The sequence below is a fragment of the Accipiter gentilis genome, chromosome 11 (assembly GCF_929443795.1).
Source record: "Accipiter gentilis chromosome 11, bAccGen1.1, whole genome shotgun sequence".
NCBI lineage: Eukaryota > Metazoa > Chordata > Aves > Accipitriformes > Accipitridae > Astur > Astur gentilis.
In genome coordinates, this window is record NC_064890.1 from 1706708 (window position 1) to 1733753 (window position 27046).

The window sequence follows — 27046 nt, forward strand, 5'->3', positions numbered from 1 at the left end:
GCCCCAGAGCCCTGAACATGCAGGCATCTCGGGGTTGTAAGGTGGCCCAAGGACTCCCAGTGGTACTGTCACAAGCTCAGATAACTTGCTGTTAAAGTTATGAAGGGATGCAGGGAGGTGTTCTTAAATGCAGCTATTTAGCTTTAAGTTAACATGGTTTTCTCTGACGTATGTGGTCGTGAGCACTCCTTCTCTTCTTGCTCTGTTTCTGCAGCTGAACCAGCCTTTTGCTGAGGCTCCAGGCAGTCCCCAATACGAAACCCAAATGTGTCATAAAACCCTGTGTGAGTTTTGTATTATCTTTGATAACGCTAAGGATATTACTTGCTCTTGGTGACGTCTGCTTGATTTGCTTTGCAAGTCTCTTTTTAAGGTATTGTCTCCTGATGGTAAAGGCAGTCACTAGCTGACCAATTTTTGTGGGTGCTAAGGAGAAGTAAAATCAGGTTGAAAGGTGTCCCCACCCTGGCAAAAGTTAAAAGTAGGTTCAGAAAATTTGTCCAGTGTGTGTTATGTTCTGCAGGGGTGGAGAAGTGTATGTGTGAGATTGTGTTTTTTACATTCGAGCAGCTCACTGAAGCTTCATCCTCTTTGCAGCATCTCTGTAAAATGTCGCCAGCTCATGTCTGAATTCCTGTCACTGTGGGGACATCAAGTGTGGTTTTTTATGATGTTATTCTGATTTTTTTTTTCTTTTTTCTCCCTTTCAGGTTAGCTAGCTCCCTTCACGGTAGTGTTTGAACCATGAAGTGTGTTAATACAGTGTGTGTTTGTGCCTTGTTGTTGTAATTGGCCGACTTTATTTTGTTTCCGCTCTTCCACATGCTACTAAGCTGAGTCTTGGGAGAAGGTGGTGAAGTATTTGTCCATATTCCTTAAGCATTCAGGCCTCTTCCACTTGATGGTTCCAACAACCATGGAAGTTAAATGCAATAACTTTGTACTATGCACCTCAAAACTACCAGAGATACGAGTTCCTAAAAAAACTCTCAAGCCCCTTATGTGGTTTGTTCCAGGCACAGCTGCGAGCTTTCATCCCTGAGATGCTGAAGTATTCCACAGGTCGTGGGAAACCAGGCTGGGGCAAGGAAAGCTGCAAGCCCATCTGGTGGCCTGAGGACATTCCATGGGCCAACGTTCGCAGTGATGTCCGCACAGAGGAACAGAAGCAGCGGGTGTGTATCTCCCTCCTATGTCTGTCTGCCTTCAAACTGAGCGCAGGGGCTTGCAAGCAGTTTTTGTGGGAATAGTTTTCCCTTTGAGTGACAGAACAAACTACGACATCAGCCCTTCCTTGACTTCATGTCAGACATTCAGCCTGGGAGAGCAATGAGGTGAGAGATGTGGAACCTTCAGTCTGCTCTGTCCTTGCTGGCGTTGTGTGACAAGCAGGCATTTGAGCCACATCTCTTTCTGCAACGGGTGCCCTTTTTGCTAGCTGTAGAACCTGCTCACCTCTGTGGCCTTACAAAGCAGCCTACCCAGCCTAAGACAAATCTACTCTGCAAGTATGCAGGTCATTTACCACAGAGTCTGTATAACAGCCTCTTGAAGTCTTTGAAGGGATACTGTCCCATCCTGAGCAGCAGGGACCTTTGTACTTAAAGGGAAGCAGTCAAGGAGGTACAGTGGAGCCAGGAAAAAAAGAAAGAACTGGGTGAAAAGGTCTTGGGTATCAGTTATGGCCATGGATCTGGTATGCAGATGATATTTCTACCAACCTGTCACAAAGATAATCAAAGAAAGCTACCAGGCTGTTCAAGGGGCAGGAATTGTGCAGGCTGGTGTAGGTCTGGTTGGATGGGGAGGGATGTCTTGTGAGGCTGGAAATGGTGCTGTGGCAGTTGGTGCTTTCCTAGGTAGGGGTGGTTTTCTACTTGTTGGCCCCAATCTCTTAGTTAAAATTCCTTGAAAGCTGGCAAAACAGATTTCATTGAGAAGCTTCTCTTTCCCTTGGCCAGATGAGCTCGTTCTGTATCAGTACATAGCAATGCAATAGCTCTCCAGGGTCATTTCTGAGTCTTGGGGAAAGGAGGGGATGAGGAGAGAGGGATTAGATATTGGGGTGTTTTGTTTGTTTAAGAATTTGTTGAAAATGACCCAATAAACCCCGTAAAGATAAGCGTGCAAATCACAGCAGTAGCAACACTGCAGTGGTTCAGAAAACTTTTACACTGACTCTTCACTCTTTTTCATTCTGCTGGTAGGTGTCATGGACCCAAGCTTTGCGGACTATCGTGAAGAACTGCTACAAGCAGCATGGGCGTGAAGACCTGCTCTACGCGTTTGAGGATCAGCAGACACAGCAGCAGACTACAACCACACATAGTATAGCGCACCTGGTGCCGTCACAGACAGTGGTACAAACCTTCAGTAACCCTGATGGCACTGTGTCCCTCATCCAGGTGAGTGAAACCCTCCAGCTTTCCATTTCCAGCACGGCTGATTCGGGATTGAGTTGTGCCTGCGTCAGGGAGGTGGTTAAGAGCAAACTCCTTTTGGTAGCTTAACTTGTCCTTCAAGAATTTTGTCTTTATCTGTATGTCTTAGCCCACAGGCTTGTTAACCCAATGCTCCCACCCAAAGAAGCAGTCTCATCCTCTCTCTTCCCCACTCCCATCCCTTGTTCTCCTGTTATGGCATTACAAGCATTTCTGCAGCTATTTGGTCAAGCAGTTCAGGGATCTGACCTGGATTTAACAAACCCATTTACAAACAAATACATTTCATCATGTGGCCACACAACGCCTGTGATGGCAATGGGATGGAGTGATGGCAGGAGAAGTGGTGGGACTGCCTTTCTTTAATGGCATGAAACGTATCTTAATCTACAGCACTAGGTATTTCTGTGCCCCGTGTTCTTCATCTTACACCCGAAGTGTAATACATATAATTACACATACCAAGTATATATTTATCCTCATGATGCCCCTTAGTAGGGGGCAGTAAGGATGCCTCTTACACCATTTTACAGAGGGTGGATTCCAGGCAGAAGGGTTCAGGCAGTGGCTCAGCAGTGCTGCTGTTTTCCCTGTATTCCCCATGTGGGGAGGCAGGTTCTGACAGCTCAGGCTGTGGACAATTTAAGCGCTCTATTGAAACTTCCCAAGAGCTCCTCATGGGTGTGAGATTTCAACCTCGGTTTTCCCTGCGCCCCTGCCTCCAAACCACCACCACCCTCTCATACATAATTGGCCCAGCGGTTTGTCCCTCTTAAGCATCACGTTTTTAGTGAAGTCTCAAACATAATTTTCTGTTGGCTGTTCTCATCTCGCAACCATCAAGATAAAAACATGGTGTGGGGGTTTGTTTTGGATTTGTTTGGTGGTTCTTTTCTTTTTTTTCAAATGAAAGCTTTTCAGTGATTGTTATAGCTTTCCGTTTCCCCCACCAAAGCCCAGCAAACTGGCCAAGCTGGTTCTGTTTGCTCACCTGCTAACGTACATTATGCCTTTGACTAGTGTTCTTTTAGGTGCCGGGCACATGAGATCCCATTGACTTTTCTGGCATTTATAGGTTTAATTCTTCTTAGAAACAAAGCTGCACATCTCCCCACCTTTGTCTTTTCCCACCTGTTAAATGGGAAAAAAGTAATTTCTAAAGGCAATGGGGTATTGAGGATGAGCTGATGTTTGCCAAGTGCCTGGAGACGAGAGACCCAGTGAATGGTAAGCAAGAAGCATTATAAGTGAGGGCTGATGTGCAGGGTGTTCAGATCCAGGACTACTCGGTGGTTTTTTAAGTGACTTCCACCCCTTAGGAGAAGCGTGTTGGTTCCACCTGCACACCACAGTCACACCTGGGAATTGCAGCAGTGTCCCACAGCTGCTTTTTATGAAGCTGGGAGAATAGCGAGGACTCTGTCTCCTACGTGAACATAGGGGACAGCACAAGGGCTGTGCAAAACTTGCTTCTGGACCATATCCTCTCTGGAAGCTGCCATAGATTAACATGGGTCTAGCATATGATTTCCTCGCCCAGCCCTTCGAGACAGCTCTGTATTTTCTGTGAGCTCTGCAATTTCTATTATTCTCTGCAGATACAATGCTTTTTAATCTGAGAGCGTTTGAGTGTCCCTTTGCCTGAATTATGTGGACATTTTCCTGCAATAACAAATGTGTTCAGCTGTATTTTGTTGACTTCCATAGGTTGGCACTGGTGCTACAGTTGCCACGCTGGCCGATGCCTCAGAGTTGCCTACCACAGTTACCGTCGCACAAGTCAATTATTCTGCAGTGACTGATGGAGAGGTAAGGATCTGGGTCATGTTCATGATGCACAAGCCAGAATTGTCCTATCTGAGCTTCAATAAAGTTAAATATTTTCTAGAATTAAGTAGTTCACAGAAAACACCAAGCCTTGCTTCCCCACCCTGCAGTGTTAAGGGTTAACATACATGTGAACACGAGACTCTCTAAAATCTTATATAGAAAGTGCTGAACTGTTGTCATTTTGACTCAGGACTGTACAAATGCAATTATGGTGGAAGCCTCAGTTCTGAATTTCATACATTTATTTTATAACTCCTATAGATTAATTGTTTTGTGAGATCTGCTGTAGCAGATAGAGACTTAATGACACACACAAGTGCACATTCGTGTATTCATATTGAATAACTGTTTCGTGTGTGCTGTAGGTCCTGGATGCTTTTTTGTCGGTTCAGGGTTGGGAGTGATGCCTGGGATATTTTGAGCCTGTGGTTAGCAAAGGATATTGCATGGCTGTGGGCAAATCCTGTGAGTCTTTGGCCACTGATCTCTGGATGAAATGGGACTGTTCCCTCGCTGCAGCTTTGTGGGGAGGTTTGCAAGTAAATCCCAGAGCGAGCTGTATAAATGCACCATAGTATAGAGACAACAGGAGATACTGCAGTTCCTGTTCTGTTTACTGTGAAAGTTTCTTCTTTACAAGTTTCTTCTGCTTTACAACTTGGCAAAGTTGCTTCTATTGAGGACTTGATCAGACCATTTCAATCCCAAAATCTGAATACTCAAATTTACATGCATTTATTTTTCCACTTTTTTTTTTAAATTGAGTAATAAAGGGGTTTTTTGTGTTTAAGAATGCCGTAGAAGGCGGTTTTTTGTGTTTAAGGAACATTATGGAGATTTTTTTAAAGTCATTTTGGGTTTGTGGTTTGTTTTTTGTTTTGGTTTGGTTTTTTACCCTCTTCACCCCCAAACCCACCTTTAAATCAGGCTGCAGGTCGCTTTCTGCCCCTTTGCATGCCAGAATTTCTGGCCGGACAGTCTGTGGGCAGGAGTGGTGAGGTCTGGTCCGCTCTGCTCTGCGTGGATGGGGCTTTCACAGCGACAGGTGGCAGCACAGAACAGCTTTGCTCTGCACCAGACCCTGTCTCCATCTCAGACCCACAGTGAAACAGCCTGGCTCTGGGGCCATGACCTTGAAGTACTTTGCAGCTGCTTTGAGGGTTTTCAAGAGCCGTTTGTATCTCTTGAGATCTGAAAGAAATTTTTCAAAGGCACAGGTAGAAATCAAGGGGACACAGGCATCTAATTCCTAATGTGAACACAATATCTAAGCGATATCTTGCACAAAACAAACATACCAAAGTAAACTTGCTTTGGGGATGGGTGCTGTTTCTCTGCACAGATAGATCCACAGCCTGCTGGCAGGCTCTCTAGGGACATTTTTGTCCTGCTATCTCTTGCTGTGTAAAGATCTGAGTTAGCTCTGAGTAAATCGATGTGTTTACAGGATGCTGAGCAGCATGGAGCAGGGATGCTTACTAGTACCTTAGCAGTACAACCTTCCTGCTAGTATGGAGAAGGGCCTGGAGAGACCCCCTTCCTTTTGAGGCCTTACTCCGTCCCTGTTCTGAAACAGCTTAGGCATCTTTGCGGGGCACTGTATGTCACAGTGGAGACCTGCCTTACCGCTCAAATGTGTGTTGCCATGTATTTGAAAAAATGTATGTCTGTTCCTCTTCTGCATGGTGGTGGGAAGGGTGCCTTTCCCAGGTCGGGCTTGCTTCAGTTCAGTTTTGGGGTGGCTAACAAGTACCACAAACTCAATTCGACTCTCTCAAGTTCTCTACCATCTGCAACTTCTTCCTCTCTGGGCACTCAAACCTGGTTGCATCTTTCCTAAAAGATGTTGCCTTTTCTAAAATCAATTTCCTTTCTCCTTTTTGCAATGCACTATCACTGCTTCCTCCCTAATTTGGATCCTTCTGCCCAGGGTCAGCTCTGGGCACAGGAGAATGAAGCAGTTGCCTTGAACGTCAGACGGCTGGGGATGGCTAAAGAGCTACGACGAGTGCCAGCTTTGCTTGTGCCCAAGTGCTGGAAAACCAGATTGGCAGCTGCTGAAGAGTGTGTGATAGCAGATGTGAGTGAGAGCGCGACAGCTTCTCTCTCCCTCTCCATCCTGTGATGGGACTAACCCTTTTCTTGTACAAGGGCAGCAAAATTTATTTGTCCTTTTGTGGGGACCTTTGCACCAGCTCTGCTTCTATGGACTTTTTAGCTTTCTCCATCTTAACAAATTGAGGGCTTTTTTTGTCATCACCTTCTACGGCATTCTTATTTGTGAGTCTCAGCAAGATGGTGAGTGGCCTGAAACATTTATGGGGGTGAGAACAGTGATGGGAGGGTGGGGGAAGATCTTCATCTTGCAAAGCAGCCAGTAGGGTTTGTCAGCTGATGGGCCTTCATGCTCCACTTCTTTAGTTTTTTTGGTCCAATGCCTATTTCTAGTTCACATCCTGGTGGATTTTGTGGCCGTACACTCATTATCTCATGAGCTGTGAAGTCCCAAATGGAGAAATGTGGGCAAGGTGGAAAATGAGCAACCAAGACAGGGTGAACTTTAAGTAATATGAAACCTATCTACGTAAAGGTCTGAAGTACGGGAGTTGAAAGTACCTGAAATATATGAACAGAGTACTTTCTATCTGCCATCTTCTTTTATTAAGTATATTTCTGCAACACAAAGAGATTCCAAAGTTTGCTCAAACCCATCCAACTTCACAAGTCCTGTACAAATAAATCCTGAATGAAAACATGGGCTGTTTGCCAAAATGACAGAGGATGGGTGCAGCCAAATCGAAACAGTGAGGCAAGCGCAGCCCATTTCCCCTGGGGACGTGATCCACACTGGGGTTCCAGCACCGCAGAAAGGAAGCTACTTAATAAACTGCCCAGGCTGGCAGGCAGTGATCCGAGTACAGCAATGATCAACACTGTCCCATTTTGTTGTGGACGTGGCTGGACAAGAGGGATTTGTGGGAGGTTGAGGGGCTTTGCAGATGTTTATGGGGCACACTTTCCATGTCCTTGAGAAAACTAAGGTTCTTGTTTGAAGATTGAACATATGGAGAACAGCAGCTAAAATCATGGGCTGACTAGAGAAACTCACTCATGGCTGATAGAGGGTTGCAGGATCCAGCAATGTTCTGAGGTGGATCCCAGGCTTCCTCTCTTTTTTCCCTGTCTGTCAGAGTCAGAGCATGTGCAGGATTCTGCAAAGACCTCTTGAAACTATTTGGCTTTCATTTTAGGAAGCAACTGTGCATTCATGGGATAACATCCTATCCTAGGGCCTTTCTTTTTGTTTTTCCCCATAGGTGGAGCAGAACTGGGCAACGCTACAGGGGGGTGAGATGACTATCCAGACGACGCAGGCATCAGAGGCCACGCAGGCGGTGGCATCATTAGCAGAAGCAGCGGTGGCAGCATCTCAGGAGATGCAACAAGGAGCCACTGTTACCATGGCACTCAACAGGTATGGGTGAGAGATGAAGGCTTGAAACATGTGTGCATGACATTTCCTTCTAGGTTTTCACTCTAATGGTGCAAAGACCACTGTGTAAAGTCCTAGTAGAGGCTTTTCCTTAGCAAATTCCTATGTCGGCCCGTGTCCAGGTGTCTGCAGGACAGTTTCCTGCAGAACGGTTTCCTGATTTCCACTGTAACCATAGAAGAACACTGACATGGAAATTTCCTGAAAGAGGAAAAGATGGGTAGTAACTGTACCCTCTAAATGATCTTATTTGTATAGCAAGGGTCCAGTTACAGAATTAAGCTTGCTAAGCAAGCAAGAGTCATGATGTGCTAATAGCACCTTTTAAGTATGTTGGTCTGGGTCTCCCTCAGTATTATTAATGGTTTCTTACCAAAAGGCTAATGCTGAATTTCCCTGTGGTGTGACAGTACGGTCTTTCTTTAGAAACCAGAATCTCTTCCAGAGGCCAGTGTTTTGGGGGTTTCTCCCAAACATGTTTCTGAAGTAGAAGGTGAATGAGCTGCAATAGTAATGTTGCCTCTTCATCTTGGAACGAGCTTTGTTAGATTTTTTAGTTGTACTCAGGTTACCAAGATCTGCAGTGTAGTTCTCTACAGGTTCATGCAGCAGGTAGCAGTGTCTTTGCTCAGCTCTGGTGAGTTGCTGAAGCTTTGCCTGCTGTTCTTAAAAACTGGAAGTGGCTATGGCACACCGCAGCTGCACCCTGAGAGAGCAGGAGGACCATAGGAAACACAGCATTGGCCCCAGCAGCATGGGAGGTTTCACACTGCTGAGGTGTAGACAAAATATTTTCTTCATTCAAATCAGGATGCTGGTCTAGAGGCTGTTGACTGAGCAGCTGTGAGTTAGGACAAGGCACAATTCCACACTGCTGATGGTCAGAGTAAAGCTCCAAGACCTTGTTATATACACAAATTACTAAAGCAGTCACCTTGATCTTGGGGGCATTCAACATCTTGCTTCCAAATTGCTGTTGCAGCTGAATCACAACCACACATAGAACTGTTTCTTCTCTTTGTGGTCCAGATTCAGGTCCATCAGATATGTTCTTTTCTGCTACCATATGAGGTTGCTTAAGTAGGTGGGACTTTGCTAATAGTTTCACTGTAAAATTGACTTTTGAAAACAAGTGATCTTTTTAGGACGCTGTAAGAAGAAAAGCTAAAGTAACTAGGTACAGAGTTGCAGGAAAAAGCCCTGCCTCCCAGAATCTGACTTGCAGGATTTGTATCCTGCACATTTCCAGGCAATAGATTTTTCTATGTTTTATTTTTTTAAAAAGTTTTTCTGGACTAGAACATCAGTGGGGTTTTGATTTTCATTTCATCCCATCACTACTACTTTCAGTTCTTAAGGTTGCAATGAGCTGTTCCTTTCCCTGTATTAGCTAAAGAAATTCAGAATCCTTAATAAAAAGAAGTGTTGTTAGAACTAAAGAGAGTTTCCTAGAAAATATGAATGGAAGAACATTCAACAAATCATTTAGTCTCTACTGTGCCTCAAGACAGGATCAGCTGTGTTTATACCCAGGAAAGCCCTGTGATAAGTCTGTTCAAACAGCTTGTAGTTCAGGAGAGATGCGAAGGCTGTGGCAGCATTGCAGTGGGAGTGAGGGACCTTGTGTTTTATTTCCCAGCTTGTTGTCACCCTCTTTGTCTACTGACCATGGTAGTGCTGGAGACCTTTCTAGGTGACTGTCCTCCAACACCTGTCCACGTGGAAGAAGTGTACTTTTTCCTTTGCCACAACATGCTCCTTGTAGCTTTCAGCTGTAGGACTGCAGTCTTCCCCCTGCCTGTAGAAAGATCTTAGCAAGGCTCTGGTCCTTGAAAGCTGGTGGCTCATCCCAGCTCTGGAAACTTTATGCCTAATTTAGCTGAAAGCTGCCATCTCTGAATCTTGTTCCAATGGCTGCTGATGGAGTGCAGAGTCTTTCATAGCCCCACGTAGAGCAGTACATCTGCCAACAGCATGACGTGATGGATGACGCAACCTCTGTCAGGTTTGAGGATGGGAAGTATTAGGCCTTCTAGTAAAAGAGGACAAAGTGGAGGTGGGTAATTAATTCATTGATTTGGACCAATTAATGTTTGTGGCGCACACTGTAACTGGAAAAAGCTTTTATGCTGCAGATCATTATTATTTTCAGGGATGCAACCGTAACAGATTATTAAAATGCTCAATTGCCCTTGAAAGTGGATTCAACTAAGTGCTGTGTGAAGTCTGGGAAACAGGGTTACACCAGTAAATCCATGCTTACCCCAGGTTTGCTGTGTTGTAGTTGGCCTTCCTGCAGTGTAACTGCCTTCACGTAGCTGCAGGTTCAGAAGAGAGATTAGCCAAAGGGAGTAAGAAAGCAGAACAAGAAAATGTTCTGGTTCACTAACAGTGTTTAAGAGCTACTCTGAGACAGAGGGGCTATTTAGAAATGAAAATACACCCTGAGTGAATACAGTTGGAAAGTGTACAGCATCTAAGGAGGAAATTAGGAAAGAGAAAGAATGAATAGGAAGTACTTGGAAAATATTTGAGTCAATTGGTCTACCAGAGAATGAGCAGGGCAGTTAAGGAAGAGCATCCTCGGGGAAGCTAAAGAAAATACCTACTTTTTTAGTTCATTAAGGTAAAAAATGGTAGGAGATTCAGCTGCAGGAAGGAGGTGGCTTTGGAATAATTTTGTGACTAGCAGTAGGTCACCAGAAGTGGCTAATAGTCATCCAACAGGTCTGGAGAAATCTGGACAGCTGCTGAAGGATGCTCACAGCACTCTGACTATACAACCAAAAGGCAAATAAAATACAATATCAAGAAATGCTAAGTGATACACATACGAAGAAATATCTCCTGTATATACCCAATAAGGAACTGTATGCTACCAGTTACCATTCAGAAAGCATTCAGGGGACTATCCTCCAGGAACAGTTTGTCACTGCTGAGCAGATACTGTCAAAACAGTAAGTTGAATATTAGGAATTATAAGGAAAGCCATAGAGAACAAGCCCAGATTAGGCCCCTGGACTAACTAATGGTGTGTCTACAGCTTGAATAGTGTGAGAAATGGTCACCCCCCTCAAACAGATGTCTTACATTAGAAAAAGTCTGGAAAAGACAAGAGTGATCAGAAGCCAGGAAGAGCCCTTGCACAGTAAATGGACTATAGCTTTTCAGCTTGGGAAAGAGTTCACTGGAAGTCTATGAAATCATGAGGAAAACGAAAAGGGAGCAGTTATTTTCTGTTTCGCACAGTATCAGACTTAAAGGCTGCTCAGCCAGACTGAGGCAATAGTTTTCAGACTACCAGAATGCAATTTTTCTTCACACAGCATCTAATTAAATGTGGAACTCATTGCTACAGGATGTTGTGGAAACAAAAAAGTATAAAAGGGTTTCAAAGGGGATTAGACAAATCAAACCTGATGGTCCAGATGCAGTCTCTGATGTAGGAAATCAATACACTGCCGACCGTCGGAAGCTGAGAGGGTGTAGGAAGGGAAGGATCATGCACACTGCTTCCTAAATATCTGATACTGGCTGTTCTCACAGTTGTTACACAAGAAGGACCTTTGGTCTGACCTCATTCGTATGAAGAAATTTAAGAATACTGTGCTAAGCTACTGATCACTCATTAAAAAGAATTATTAAACCACTTGGCTGAGGATAAATACTCCATCTTAGGTAAATACAGGGCTGCTGATGTGATCCTGGTAATGGTAAACTTCTGGGCCTGTTTCAGTACAAGGTGAACTGGCTGAATCAGTAATGAAGGGCAGAGCTCTAAAATCTGTAGAGACCAAGACCCAAAAGAATGATTTTTTTTACCAGAAACTTACTCAGATTGTCCAAAAGCTTTTAGTAAAGTCCCAAGCAATAGGATGCAAAGGTAAGAAGGCAGGATGCTCTGACTAAGAGATCTGCAAGCTGAAAAAAGCCAGTGGAAGCACCTTCTTCCCATGTATTCCTCCTCCAGTGTAGACTTTCTGCTCTGGATAACTTCATCTGGGCCCAGTAAGATTCCTCCTTTCTGCATTTGTTCTCTTGACATGTGATGCCTGGTTACAATCGATGCTACTGGAGTGGAGTGATGTGGTTTTTTGGTCTTCCTAATTCTTCTTTCTCCTTTCCTGTGCCCACAGTGAAGCAGCTGCCCACGCAGTAGCCACGCTTGCTGAAGCCACTCTTCAAGGTGGAGGACAAATTGTCCTATCTGGCGAAACTGCAGCAGCAGTAGGAGCGCTTACCGGAGTCCAAGATGCCAATGGTAAGGCTGCCAGAAAGTTTTTACTTTGTTTTTTTTCCTTTGCTCTTAGCTAGGGTTTTTTCCTCTCTTCCACTTGAAATGTCAAGTTTTCGCTAGTAGAATAGTTCTGCCTCATACATAGTCACTGACTAGGCCATGACCTAAAGGCCCAGAACAAAATGGTAGCACTAACCTCTTGTTTGCTGCCATAGTGCTGGTGGCTCTGCTCTTTTCCTTCTTCTGCCAGCTTGCTATTTAACCTCAGTTTTGGGTGGGAAGACTGCTCCTGACTCTGTATCTGTACAGTGCGTAGGACAAGGGAGGACCAGACTTGGTCAACTAGCATAACTAGTCAGTGCCATAATAAACACATCTCCAAAACGCTTCACTGTGAAGTGGCGGAGAGTATGAACATTGTTTTATTACCCACTCATTTCCTTCCTTTCTCAAGACTTTTTTTTGTATGCTTGGTGGCTGCTCTTGAGCAACTATCACTCTTCTGCTTGGATGACACAGTCAGCCTCAGGTTGTTTGCCTCCTGCTTTATTTTCCGTCTTGCCACCATAGTCAATTGCGTAGTTCTAGGGATTCTCTGTAGCATTTCTCACCCGTTATCTGGATGTCTCTTCTGCCAAGTCTGATGACTTTTGCAGATATTCAAACTAAGCTCATAGTGAATAAAACAGTAAGTTCATAGAAACCGGTTCAAGAGGTGATACTGGAACGTATGAACATGTCTAGTTGGTGCTCATCCACTGCCTCCAGTTGCACTGTACTTCTGCCTGATGCCTTTACCACGCTTTCTGAGTTCAGAGATGAAACTCGCTGGTTATTTCAATTAAATGGAAGGAGGTATGTCAAAAAAAGCTCAAAAAGGCTGCAAAATGTGACATTGTAAAGAAATGTCGCCTGGAGGATGGGGCTAACTGTCAAAGGGGGAACAAACGTGCAGTCAGGTGGCAGAGCGATGACTTCTTGCCTTGTCACTTTGCATGTAAAGCAGAAATCTGGCTAGGTGAGACATCGAGTTTGACTTCCATCAAAATCCTCATCTCATAAGGAATGCACTCCTTTTGAAATATCAATATTTAGTTTGCAGCGAAAATGGGGCAGTGGAGGGAAAAGTAGTTTTACTTGGGGTGTTCGACTTGGTGTCTCTTGCTGTGGAGTCAGCCAGCCTGAAGAGGGAGCAGAAATGAAGTGAAAACCCTATCCTTAGAGCTGGGAATGCATCTGATATTGAGAGGGAAGAGTAGGGTTGTGTTGTATTACGCTTTGCCGGCAGCCTGGCATGAGGGGGATAAGTGATGTGTGTTTATCGAAGGAAGGATCTGACCCTGGATGCTCAAAACCAGCAACTAATCAGATTTGTAAAAGCACGTTAGCATCCTCTAGCAGATCTGCACCCCTGGCTCCCTTTGGTTTGCTTCCAAAATGCTTTCATGGTCTAGATTCCTCTGGATGCTTCCCCTAAACAGCTTTCCTCCTCCACACCCTTCCTGAGTCACTCTACCTCACTCACCCAGCATTAATATCATTTTAATGCAGGCTGGGCTTTTTTTCTTTCTTTCTTTCTTTCTTTTTTTTTTTTTTTTTTTTTTTTTTAGCATCAGAGTTGGAAATCAGATGGGATTTAGAGTGCATTAAGGGGAGAGACTGCAGCATTTTCCTCTGTGCAAAACCTTGCCCGCAGCCCCTCGCCTTGTTTCCACTCTTCTTCGATTTGCTCTAATCTCCGGTGGTATTAAGGGGAAGGGCTTTGTTGGCGCGGTAGTCCTTGGAAGCGCCATGCTGTTAGTTTTATTACGTAACCAGCTAATATATCTCCCTTAGGGATGGAGGAGATGTTGGTATCCATTCCTGCTGTCTCTGTCTGGGGATGGAGAGCAGATGGATTTTCAGCATTGGCACCGTTGCCGAGGATTTGTCTGCCTTCTCTGTACCCTGAAGCCCAGGGTGTGAGTGTGAGCATCCTCCTGGACACCGGTGCTTGGTTATTTGATGCAGTGGGGACAAACAGCTCTGCATGCCCTTCTGTTGGGAGGAGGTGAAATGGGGAGTGATTTGGTGCAGTTGGTTGCAGGAAGGAGAGGGGGGAAATGAGTGCCAGAGCTGTAATGGTATTAAGCAGCAAATTCCCCCTGCTTCCTATTGCTTGCAAAGTCTTAATTTGCTGATATTTCCAATAAACACTTCTCTCTAGGAATGCTCTTACTCTTCTTTCTGTAGGTCATTTCTGAGGCATTCCAATCCCTTACCCCTGCCACTTTCCCTGGAAGGGACATAAATTTAACACCATCTTATTGGTAGGGAGAAGGAGACAGTAGTTTCACAAAATTGCTTGAGTCAGGTAAGGTGTTTCATTCCTGATTTTAGCCATTAGATGTAATTACCCTCTTTTTAAAATTGCTTGTTTGTATCTTGATATGGTATTTTTCCCATCCATTCTCTGGCATCTGAATAATAATTAAGTGATACAAGAGAACCAAGATGGCTAAAAAGAGGCAACTTCTGTATGTTTGTGGATGTCTCAGAAGCTAGGGCTGAATTTGCTCTTGCAGGGAGTAGGGAGCCCAGCAGCATGGCTGAACTGCGAAAGGGCTGTGGATAATCTTGTGATCGGTTACATTTATAGCTAAGGGAAATAAGATCTCCTACTCCCATGCAGTGTCAAACTAGCTAAGTGCATTATGGTTTTCTTGCTACTCTGGAGCATCTGCTCTGAGTCGGGATACTGGAACTGATGACCCCATGGTTTGAGCCTCAGATGTTTTGTTCTTAAGTGGCTGGCATTAAAGCAAAGTAATATTCAAAGCAAGCGAAGGGGATTGTAGCAGCACTGATTTCTGAAGTTGGTTGGAAACTGAAAATGCTCCGGTAAGGGGAAACTCTGCACTCTGGGGCTGCTTTTGGTGTGCATTATGGACAGCTCTGTGTGATGGGCCGGTGCTGGAGCCGTCCCAGCCTGCTGGGGCTGGAGGAGAGAAACTTGATCGGCATTGGGAAGGAGAGGTGACGATGCCAGCCTGCAGTCTGGGCCTCGCTTGCTGGAGCATCCTCATACTGTAGCCTTTTGTTTGACATTGATCTGATCGGGGGCTTGAAAGCTGCTTGGGCTATGGGCTTCCTGGCTTCATCTTTAAATATTGATGAAGCTTTTGCCTAAGCAGTACACGCACAGGGCTGTAGCAGTGCACAGGGCTGTAGCAGTGCGCAGTGCTGCCCGTGAAGGACAGAGCAGGCTCCCTGCCCAAGGAAGGTTGGTTTAATGGCCTCGGTGTCGTCACAAGCCCGGGGTTATTGCAGTTTTGCGCAGCATGCGGCATTTTTAAGGGCCAATTTGAAGGCGAGAGGGGTGGTATGCTCAAAGCCCCAGCTGGGGTTCAAAACAGGGCATGGAAGGAGGGACGGTGGAAAGAGCTGGTGTTGGGAAGAGGAGAAATGGCAGTGGAAGATGTGAAATTAAGCTGTGACCAGGGAAATAATTTAACAGACCTGAGCTAGGCACAGCCAGACACCCAATGGGTCCTTGCTTGTGCACCCTGATCAGCAACTGCTGCTCTTTTTCCTGGCCCCAAAGCATGTTTTACTTATGTATCTCCTCCCTGTGCTGCTGGAGATGCTCCTGGGAGCACTGATGTGCCTGGTGGTGGTGTGGCGGAATACAGTTGGGCACTAGGAGGAGCCTACGGTAAGCCTTGCCCTTCTCCATCCCCCCAGTCATCCAAAAAATCCAAACCCAATTCTCTATACAACCAAAGGGAGCCATGCTTACAGCTAGGGCTGAGCCAGGCTTATTAAGTTGTGATGGAAGCCTGGGGAGAGCATTAGGACTCTTGACGTGGGCAAAGGGGGATTAGCAAGCTCTCTGCTTTCGCAAACAGAGGAAATAAGGCGTCAGTACAGGAGCGTCTCTTGCAAGTTAGCACAGGATAAACAAGCCTATAGCGGCATTTAGGGTGACGGGGAACTTGCTGCACAGAAGAGCTGTTCCAGTTGGCGACTTCTGTATCGAAAGGGGTTTAAATGCTGAAAAGCCTTCAGCTCTGGGTGAGGCTGCCGAGCTTCCTGCACGAAATCAGTAAGGTGTCAGGTGGAAACCTGTCTCCACCTTCAGCTGCGCAGATGGGAGATGGGGAGACCTCCAGGCCTGGAGCACGGTTGCCAGTTCCGTCGGGCTCTGTGTAGGCTGTTTACAGTTGAAAGCACATCCAGGAGGGGAAGGCAGGAGTTGAGATCCTGTTCCCTGGGCTGCGCGCGTCTCCTAGAGAGTGTGAAAGCAGAGGGAGATACTTCGGGCAAACCCAGCGAAGGGAACTGCCTGTTCTTGCTTTTGGATGCCTTGGGACGGGGAGGTGCGGCACACTGATCTGCTGGTAACTGGTGGCTTTTTTGCATGAGAGAAAAAAAAAGGGAGGGAGAGAGGCTTGAAGACTGATCTGCTGCAAGTATCAGTCTTTAAAAGAAATATTTTTTTTTTCCTGTTGGATCTCCTTTTTAGGGAAGATGGACCCAAATGAGTTGCAAGCAACTTGGCAAAGTGCAGATCAGCTTGCCTGCATCCAAGCAGACAGGAAGGAAAGTGTCAAGCTTTTTGTAGGGTCTTCTGGGTGGGAAGAGATTTTTTTTAATGAAACGTTGCCCTGAAACAGATTGGATTTAATCCCAATCTGAAGGAGAAGTGAGGAAAATAATTTTTGCAGATGTGTTTCAGATGACAGGGGAAAAGAGAGTCCGGTGGCAGCCAGCAAGGAGAGCTGAAGTGGATGAGTGTGACTTCCTGGGTGCCTGTGCTGAGCATGTCCAGGAGCAATAAGAAGTTTTTCCTAGAGGACAAGTTACTGTGCATGAATGAATTATTGCCAGCAACAGGGCCGTGATGCACTCTGAGTAAAATATGTTGGCATAAGCCTCAGTTAAAACGAGCTTATTCTATGTCAAGTATGTGCAGTTCCCTACGTGTGCCCTGTAGAGAAGGGGGTACCTGACTGCAGCTCAGCCATCTCTGTGTCTGCACCCTTTCCATGTCAGCCTCTGGCAGTCCGGGGAGCCCCGGTGTGGGTGGTGAGGAATATGCAGTGCTGGGATCATGGGACACCAGCCACAGGTTTGATGCCAGCAGCCAGCGTGGTGCTGCTAGGTCTTTTCCAGCACAATGAGGGCCAAAGTATTTCCAAGACCCGAGACCGCTGCTTCGCTCGCACTGATCTTTACCAGCACAGATGATTTCTGCTCGCTTTGGCATGACTTGCCTTGCCTTGCCTTGCGGCTTTAAACCCATCATGATGGATCTCATGCTTTTTGCTGCTGTCCTACATTACTCTTGGGCACTAATCTCGGGCAGCGCTGGCGGTGCAGTCGGCTCAGGCTGTCCTGATGACGCTGGGCTGTCATGGGCGCTGTGCGGCTTTGGTTTGACATCTTGGGACTGATGACGAGGCGGCTGCCGCTGACGATTAGGATTTGTCTGCCCACCAACCGGGGCTAAAAATAGTGGCTCAGACAAGTCCCGCTCGTACTGCATTGATGGCCAGATTTTCCCTTTGGTCCAACTAACCAGGCGCTACCTATGCCAACGTGCAGTTATGTTACATGGAGCCAGCCTCGCACAACCCAGCACAGACAATTTGTCTGGGTTGTTTGAGTAAATTCTATTTACTGGAGGCTGGAGGTGGATGCCACGGCACTTGAGGGCTGCTGGCTTTAGGGCCTCCCTTGGCTTGTTGAGTGACCTTGATAAGTCCCTTGATGGAGACGCAGAATGGTTATTTCTGGGTACGGTTTGGCTTTTGGGATAGGGAGGCTCGTGGGCTCTGCCATTTCATTTCCTTGGGGGAAAATGTTTTTATATAAAGAGCACTTGTAATGTACCACAGGTCTCTTTCCTCTTTGCAAAGGCAGCAGTGTCGGAGGAGCACAAGGAGAGCCTCCTGGGTGGTTTTGTGCCCCCATTCTGTGTCCAAGTCTCACATGAAGTCTACAGGCTGCTTTTTAGTTCTGAAACATGCCTTTGAGATCACAAAGAGAGAAGGCAGTGTCCTGGGCAGACACCAGAAGTTGCTCAGTTCCTAGCTTGATCTGTTGCTGTCTCCTAAAAGATTTTCCCCAGTGTGTTTGTGATGGTGTTAGCAATACCCTGAAAGGGAAGCCAACTTCATTAGGGGTAGGGAGTCACTGCCAAGTCCTTTGCTGTTTCATCACTTCTAGCATTTCTTCGAGTCCTGTTGCTTTCAGTGAGTTGCCATCCAGTAAATGAGCTGTGCCCCGTCTGGCCTTATCTCCTGGCTTCTCAATGACCTTACAGCATCTCCAGCACCTCCCTTGCCCTCCCCGTTTCCCCTCCCCTGGTGAGTTTTGACATCCATTCCTGTTATCAGGCAGTTGAGACTTACAGGCTCTCCAGCTGTCACAGCTGATGCTGTCCCGGTTTAAGCATAGGCCATTTACCTTCCACGTGTCCTGAATTAGGGGAAATGGACAGGAGGGCTGGGTCTGTTTAAAAATTAAAGCTGATTACAAGGCATTAACATTACATTTAAAGAAATAGACAGCAGCCCTCGTCTCTCAGCATAGTTGCAATATGTTCCCTTTTGTTCTGGTCTGGAAGAGGAAGCAGGTCTGGTATCGACTCCAGGCTGGGCAGGATTTCTTCTTTATCCATAAATTTAAAAAGAGAAGCTGCCTGATGTCTGCTGCAATACTTTAAAGCAGTTCTGGTCTTACTACCTAAAGCAGTTCCCATCTTTGCGATAGTAACAGAAAGCTTAAGTTCTTTCTGCTGATCTTGAATTTCTCTTGGAAAATTCAGATCTAGTGACACTGTGTTCATCAGTCTGTCTTCTGAATTGTTGTGTTGGGAAGCTTCATATTTGAAGGATCCCAATTGTTTTACGCATGCATTCATTCTCGTGCCAAAACACAGCCATCTCGGGGGCAGCAGTCAGGAAGAAAACTTTCTTTTTCTTTTTTTTTTTTTTCCCCATAAAGGCTCAGCTTCACTGAGGCAGATGGATTTTAAGGAATGTTTGGTCTGAGATCTTCAGGGCTGAGAAGGCAAAGGGACGTGGCTGCTTCATGCATGGAAGCATAGAAACATGAGCATGTTGTGTGCCGGAGATACTGTTCCCACCATGTCCTGACCTAGCTGCAGCGTGGACTTGGGCTGGGGCTGAACGTGGGTTTAAGGAAGCAGACAGGATTTGTGTCTTCCATAGCCTTCCTTACAGAGATGTGCTTCAACAAGGGCCTTCGTGGCATGGCTTTCCTGCTTCTCTCCTCCTGCAGCAGTGACCTTATTTTCTCATTACGTAGGGTTGTTGCTTTCCCAAGTTTCCCAAGATTGAGCTTCCTTCCCATGGTGATGCTTCATCACAAAAGAGTAATAAGTTGATCTGACCAGGAACACTCTGAATGAATGTGCTGCTTGAATAGAAATTCGTTCTAGGTTGAATTTGAAGCCTATTTATTTGGTTTATTTGTATGATATTTGTCAAGGCTTCTGTGTCTTCATCTCGCAGTCCCTCAGTAATCCACGTGGCTTCAGAAAGAGCTGCTCAGTGCAGGACGCTTACTGAAAACAGGCCAAGCCTTTTGGCAGGTGAAGTGATGCATGGGGAATATATTTGTATTCACTGGATCTTGCTTTTCTCCATCTCTTAATGGGACTTTTCATTTGACTTTACTGTTGCCAATGTTCACATGAAATTCCAGGCATTTGTTTCAACTTATGGTGACAAAGTCCCCAACAACCTGGCTTTGACAGCCACATTACTGAGGTCCTGAGCTTTGCTGGTCCCCTCATGCTAACATCCCTGAATCTGGGTATCGGGGGGTGATGGGCCATACGGCTCTTGGCTCGCTGGCTGGTCGGAGATCACCCTTGCTTGTGGAGAAGGTGCGTTCTGCCTGACGTCTGTGTAAGCTAATGGGGATGGGCAGCTCGGCACAGCTCCACTCTTGCTCAGCCAAGATGAACACTGAGCAGGAGAAGGAAGGGATCTGGTCATCTTTATGGAGTACAGTCCTCATTTTAACTAATGCGTGATTGAGAAGCGTATAGGATTTTGTTTGAGAGAGGGATGGGGTTTTTTGTTGGTGATATATTGTGGGGGTTTTTATCTCCCTAATGTATATGCACCCTGACTGTAAGACTTAGATATTTGAGAAGGACTTTGGACCTACACCAGTTTGTTTGGTTACAGCAGTGGTTTTGGGGTGCCTGCAAGAGATGTGTATCCTGATCCTTTTGTCTAAAAGAGATGAGGTTGAATATGGGCAGGAAAGGAATGGCAGTCAGTATACTTTGCATGTTTCCCTAAGTATGTCTGAAAGCACAGAACTGGATAGACAAACTTCTCCTTACTTGCCACTGTTTCTGGCCCAAGAATTGGGATGGGAAGGGATGGAGGTATCTGTGTAGTCTGCCTCTTTACTGCCACCATCTGGGGATCGGTGCTTTGACCCCAAGTTGGGGTAGGGAGGTGCTCTCCTGACAACCTACACATCTTCAGCATGGTGCTGTTCTATTTATAGCTCTTGGCTTAAAGAAAAGGGCACAGATGGAGCCAGAAAACCAGCTCTGTGAAGCCTGGTCCTGCATCACTCTCCTGACCCATCGCCGATGCCAGTGAGTCATTTTTCCAGGCCTCTTCCTCCATGACTAACGTAACCCAGATCAGAGGCTTGGTTGGCAGAGCTGTACCAGCAGAGCTTCATGGGGCTCCTGCCACATTTGCAAATAGGGTGGTGGTACTCATAAAAGGACCACAGGCAACATAAGGCTGGGGAAGGCAGGTTTTTTACCATTTCTGCTGGACACAGAGAATTTCTATGCTGGCAGAGCTCAACGGTGGATCGGAGCTTTCCAACCCATAAGTGTTGAACTTGGTGGATGGTAGATTAAGCCAATATCAAAACCAGCCTCTGCTTTGCTGTCCTTTCTCAGTGTTCCCAGGATGAAGTTCATGTGTGATGGATTCTGCCTGTAATAACAGTTATTCAAACCTGTGCTGAGTGTGTGGCAGCCCCCCACCGCAGCTTTTTGAGCCCTGTGAGATGTTGGGTATTGTAGCCCATGTCTGGAAGACCTTCCAGCTTAACAGCAGGCAGGAGACAACCAAGGACAACTTCATCCTGCTGTCACAATCTCTGCTTATTCTCCTGCTCCTCCAGGCAATCCCAAATGAGAGGTCCCAGCTCACCCTCCTTGCACACTGGCATGGCGAGCTGCTTCCCAGAGTGGAGCAAGACTTGCATCTTGAGTTGTAGGGCACCATTTCTTCTGCGACTGATCCCAACTGACCCCTCGCTGCCTCGGGGTAAGGATGGGCAATGGTCCCTGCTGTGGAGCAGCTGTAGTATCTTTCAGTGCAGATTTTAGCTTGCAAGGTGGCCGGCCTCCTGCTTAGAGAAATGGAGTCCCCATGTCCCCATCTGTGTAGTGATGGGCGAGTGCTGCGACCACAGACAAAGCTGGGGATGTTGCTGCTGTTTTTCTACCTGTGCCATGCTGCTTTTACCCCTTACACCATTCAAGGGCTTGGGGAATTGAAAGAGCAGCCTGTGATTACACTGAATCAGGGCAGATGGAGAGGGGCTTTCTAATCCCCCTGCACCCCTGTGTCACAGCAGAACTGGGCTGCAATCTGCTGTTTCATGACAGCAGGACACAGTCCTTGCCTTCCCTAACAGGTACTCTTGTGACTATGAGCTGGGCTGGATCAGGCCACCCTCTCCCACTGTACACTGGAGAGCTGTGGAAAATGTTGCCAGGCTTTGAATGGATGGAGGCTCGTCTGACCTGAGGGCAGTTTGTGAGCTCCAGGCTCTTAATGGCTGTCAGTGGGCGTAGGGTGCAATCTGATCCAAATGGGAAGCTGGCTGAAATCCCAGCAAGCTGTTGTTACCGTGTGAGGCATCTTATGAAATGAGATGGATTTTGTGAACTCTGCCCCCCGCCTGGCACCCCACTAGAAGGAGAAATACCCTGTAAGCTAACCTACAAGCTGGGGCTTCCCCAAGTACAGCTCTTCAGCGTATTGAGGCAGGGTTTGCATGTCTCTCCGTTTACGAAGCTCTTGTGTATTAGACCAAAGTTTCCTCCCTGCGGAGCTACTTGCACTTTCTGTTCTCAGCACAGCCTCCCCCACTCCGTGCTCCTCTTCGGACTGTGCGTTCCCACTTCCCGGGCGCGCGATGCGGGACTAGACATCTCCAAACTGCTCAAGGGGCTGTTTGTTTTCTTTGCTTTATAAAGGGCTCTGCCCCTTTTTGAAAACAGCCTTGGCTGCTTTCTTAGCAGGGTCTGACCTCTTGAGTTCCTCTATTGCTTTTTTCTGAGCATGTCTAGAGGATCATTCTGTGACTGTATTTATCCCCTTCATTGGATCTCCATAGCAAGGACTGATTTTAACGCCTAAAAGCACAACCCCATCTGTCTTGTGCCTCTGGGGCATAGTAAAGAGCCCTGTCCTGCAACCACTGAGCCCGTGAGCGATCTCACTTGCAGAAATGTTTTCATTGTCCACCAGACATGCCTATGGCAGAATGATGAAGATTGCAGGTTTTGATTCGTTTTCCTGAGTGGCCACACTGGACCTTCAGGCTTCTGTTTTTCCAAGTGAAACTTGTTCCTCTTCTTTGGCCCTGATGTTCAACGGTTAGGATTTGGGTTTGGAGAAGACAACACTTCTTGCTATAGGATTGATTAATCTATGCTTTGAGGTGTCAGCAGGTTGCACGAGAGCTTGGGGAGACGCAGCTCTACCTTGGCATCCCTTAGCTGGTTATGCTTGGGTGGCCTTGTCCAAAAGGTTGGTGGGATGCCCTCGCCTGTGGGCACACAAGGAAGAGAAGGTAAATTTGTCACTGTAAAGACTGTTCCAGCCTTCCAGCACCTTGATTGCAGCCTGGTAAATGGACAGCGTGAGACTAACCCCTGGGGATCTCCCTCCTCTCCCCTTTCTCTGGGTGAGTCCTAACAATAGCTGGTCAGAGGGCTTGAAGGTAAAACCGTTTTTCATTGCCCTCTGACCAGTCGGGAATGCTTTTCTTGCTGCCTGGCGTCCCTCTGGGAAGTAAATCACAGTCACAGTAGAGGGCAGTGTGTTTGTCCCTGGAGGCCCCTGTCTCCCAGTGACCTTCTCAGCTCATGAAGACAGCTTGGCTTTGCTGTAAAGCAGCTCATGTGACAGCGGTAATCCGCAGCTAGTAAACAGCTGTGCAGGAAGATTGCAGGGGAATCGCCCTATTTTCCCCATACTGCAGACCCTGGTAGGCCAGCACATGAGAGCGGGACGATGGCTTCTGCTTGCTGTGGGAGGCTGCTATCTCTTTGGCTGCATGAGTCCATCAGTGGGTTGGTATGTTTGAAGCCACACCAGCCACCGCTGCAAAGCACGCTTGCCAGGTCAGGAGCACACATGTGCTTCTGTGAGTCAACATGAGGCTGCAAAAAAAAGCAAAGTCTCCTGAAGTGGTTTCCTCTGAATCTTTTCCAAAGCCAGAGGTGGCATTTCTAAGCCTGATTTTGACTTGTTCCTCCCACTCCCCATATCCTTTGGCTTCATTTATTCCCTGATATGTACAAATTCCTCCCTGAGTAACGCTTTCTGATGGCTTGCGCGGACCCCCTTCTGCTCCAGGGACACTCGGTCACTGGCGCACTTTTTGCCATCTCCCCACAGAAAGTTAAAGCGTGCCCTGGAGAAGACGCAGACTCTGAGAAGGGAAAGACTGGGGGAGCACTAGCTTGGAATTGGTTTAAAATTAATCATGATATTATTTGTTATTCCCATACCCAGCTTACAGATCGTAGCAAATTTTCGCTCCCTGTGGGTTTGCCTCCTTGTTGCCACAGATCCTTGAACTTCCTCATCTCCATTTTTCCCCTATGATGTTAATTTTCAAAACCTCAAGCGTGTCCGAAGGAAAGTTCAGTGAACAGGGACTGGTGCTGACAAGCCGAAGGAGCCAATGACAGCTAAAGCAGGCACTCTCAGACCGAGATCCAGGCTTGTGGAGCCAGAGGTTCCTCCACTGTGCAGGCAGTGGCAGCCATAAGCTGCCAGCAATTTGCCTCTGTTCCCTCCAGGAAGGAGGTGCCTTTGATCAGGTAAGCAGCAGTTGCTTTGTACCCGTGTAATCCCTTGGTTTCTCTACCATCTCTGCCAGAAACCACCAGCAGTGTGTTTGTGGCTTCAGTAAGTTGTCCACCAGTGGCTTGAGACAAACCCTCATTTCATGTAAGCTACAGAACAGCCTTCAGAAGTGGCCATCTGTTACCACTGGCCTATGACAGATTTGAACACAAGACCTCACAGTGAAAGGCTCTCTGCTATTCCCCTGAGCCGGCTGATCTCTTCCCTTCCACCCCTTTCCATCAAAAAAAAAAAAAAAGCTTTGTACTCCCAAGCATTAGGGGACTCTAATTGGTGTGTGCACGACAGGACCACTGCATTTAAATGGTGAACATACAGCTAATGGAAGCTGAGTTTTATTGCTGGCATAAATATAGTATGTTCAATTCCTTTGAAGTCACAGGGATCAGCAGACAGGGGTGTTTATGTTCAATTATACGCTATCAATGAATTTGGCCCATGGTTGTTTCCTGTTGCTCTAACCTGCAGATGCATTATGATGTCCTCGGCCAAATCTTCTCAGAGGTTCCTGGTACGTTTTCTTTGCAAAAAAGGGTCCAAGTCGCAGTTCCAAATACGAGTTAAGTGTCACAAGGTTTGAAGTCCCGCAGCAAATTAACAAGACTTGAATTTGGCCGGGTTTTAGACTTTCTGCTTATTTGCTGCCATCAGAGTTGTGCCTTCTTGCTTCTGGTCCAGGCGGACCTGCGGTCTGAGCCAGAGCGGTCGTTCCCGCAGCCAGTGAGCGGGACTCCGGTCTGAATCATCCACAACAGATGCAAAGCAGAAGGGATTCTCCAGCCACCGCAGCTCCTTTCGCTCTCAGGAAGCGTTTTCCAACCTGTTCTGTCCTGCCCCGGGAAGCGACAGAACAGGCTGTTATACAAGCGGCTGCTTGATTCTTTTTGCAGTTTTTGTCCGTGCGGGTCCGTGTGCCATGAGTCTCCCCTTTGCGGGCCCCTGTGCACCCCAGATGAGACCCACAGGGGAAAAACACCGGGAAGACCCCTGCTTACTGCAAAGCAAATGGTGATTTCTCTCCCTGCACCCATCATTGCCTTGTCTTGCTGTGCAAAGAGGCTTCCGACCACCTAGCCTGTGTGGCTCGGGCTCTGCCTGGATGCACAAATGTTCTGTGCCTTCAGTCACCAGGCCAGGGCCCAAGCCTTTTTTTTTTTTTTTTTTTTTTTTTAATCAACAGCTGTGCAGAGTTTAAAAGGGAGGAATCTGCCAGAGGCAGTAGCATACCAAGAATAAGTACTCTCCGGAGAGAGAGGTAGGAACCCATCCCACCTGCTGCGCAGCCCAGGCAGTGGAAGACGGTGGTGTACGAAAAAAAGGAGGAATGTAGACTGTAAAAACTTGCTCTTTGCATGATAAGTTCCATGTCTGAGTCATGTATTTGCTGTGATTTATTGCTTACCTTGCTAAGGATGGGCCAGGTCCTACATTGGGGGAGGGCGGGGGGATCTGTGCCAAATGGGTCCCTTGTCCTATAAAGAAGACAGGCTGCAGACACCAAAGCACTGTGACACTTCACACCGTTGCAACGAGGATGTTTGCTGGTTTGTAGCAGGGATGCTTTTATAGCTAGGTTTGAAGGGTATGCTTTGAAGAAGAGAAGAAAAGGACCCTTAAGGTGTGTGTCTAGCCCTTTTTTCCCCCAAGGAAAAAGGAAGAGTGCTTACCTCCTTGTAGCTAGTGCGGACACTAGCGTAAGGTAGGGCTTCAGCAGAGACACCAGAGTTGCAGCTTTCCATATCTGCAAGGTAAAGCTTTGAACGCCTTCCCAAGGCATTGTCCTCCTCCAAAAGTTGTGTACCTTGCTTGGCTGTGAGTTGATGTCACCTCTCTTGGGTTAAGAGCACGATTTCTCCCAGCAAAGAGGCGCAGGGGCAGGAGTGGGGCACTGGGGGAGAGACCCCATCACTTTGGACCGGATCGTTGGCCATGAATGTGCACTCTGTTGTAGCAAAGAGGCTCCCACTGAACAAGTTAGAGAAATGCTGGGAAAATGTTTTTTAGATGAAGCCAGAGACTATCTGGTTACGTATTACCTTACTGCCAGAACAATAGCTGCTTTATATCTCCATGTACTAAATGCTCTGTAGTATATGCTAATGTCCGTGTTCACATGTGATCTATCGCGCAGCGTACGAACTTGTGAAACTCATTGAGATCCGAGTCTGTCGTAGCCTTAAAAACACATTGAGCTCCTTTCAGAGACCAATGAGGCCGAGCGCCTGGATTTCATGAACTTTCTAGCCTCGTGCTCTTGGGATACGTAGAAATGCCACTTTGGCAGCCATTTCTGCTTCTCATTCATTTCTCATCCCTCTACTCAGGGAACAGTGGAGAGATTTACTGGAGGTGGCCTTAGCTTCTCCAAGATGGATTTTACTACTCTCACTTCTGTGCAGCCGTTTCTCATTGGGCCTCTCTGGTCCAATTAAGCCATTCATCTAAATATTTGTAAAATAGAGTACAAATGTCTGGAATTATCTGATATGTGCCTCCCACTTACTCTACCTCCCACTTATGCACATAATGTTCTGTGTAGAGGTAGAAATATTTAGGATACTGTGCCTAATATTGGGGTGTTACTCATATGTGGACATTGAATTTTCTCCTCATATGTGGGCATTGAATTTTTTAATTCACCTAGTAAGCAAAAAGATGTATTTCCTGTGAATATATTAATTACCCCACTTAATCCTCCCCCACCACCCCACCCCCAACTGTAGTATTTGGCCTTTGTTCAGCCTTTTACACTTGCATTTTATTGTCAGGCTTCCTAGCAGCAGACTATTCAGGTTACAAGTGGAGCCTAGCAGAGAGTTCATCAGGTGAGTGGATTTTTGTGGTGGTAGTTTGGAATAATGGGATTGGGCTGTTGTCAGTATTG

The 27046-nt window shown here is 46.6% G+C and overlaps 1 protein-coding gene across 7 annotated transcripts in view; it reads left to right on the forward strand.

The window, feature by feature from the left end:
* NRF1 (nuclear respiratory factor 1) overlaps window positions 1–27046 on the forward strand; it is a 75944-nt gene that overhangs the window by 33569 nt on the left and 15329 nt on the right. For 4 of the 7 annotated variants that reach the window (XM_049813724.1, XM_049813726.1, XM_049813721.1 and 1 more), the window contains exons 6-12: window positions 1017–1175; window positions 2208–2405; window positions 4149–4250; window positions 6202–6351; window positions 7589–7746; window positions 11901–12025; window positions 26931–26987. In XM_049813724.1, coding sequence (XP_049669681.1) covers window positions 1017–1175; window positions 2208–2405; window positions 4149–4250; window positions 6202–6351; window positions 7589–7746; window positions 11901–12025; window positions 26931–26987 — 949 coding nt within the window. The remainder of the gene's footprint in view (window positions 1–1016; window positions 1176–2207; window positions 2406–4148; window positions 4251–6201; window positions 6352–7588; window positions 7747–11900; window positions 12026–26930; window positions 26988–27046) is intronic. The other 3 variants (XM_049813723.1, XM_049813727.1, XM_049813728.1) reach the window with 3 other exon arrangements.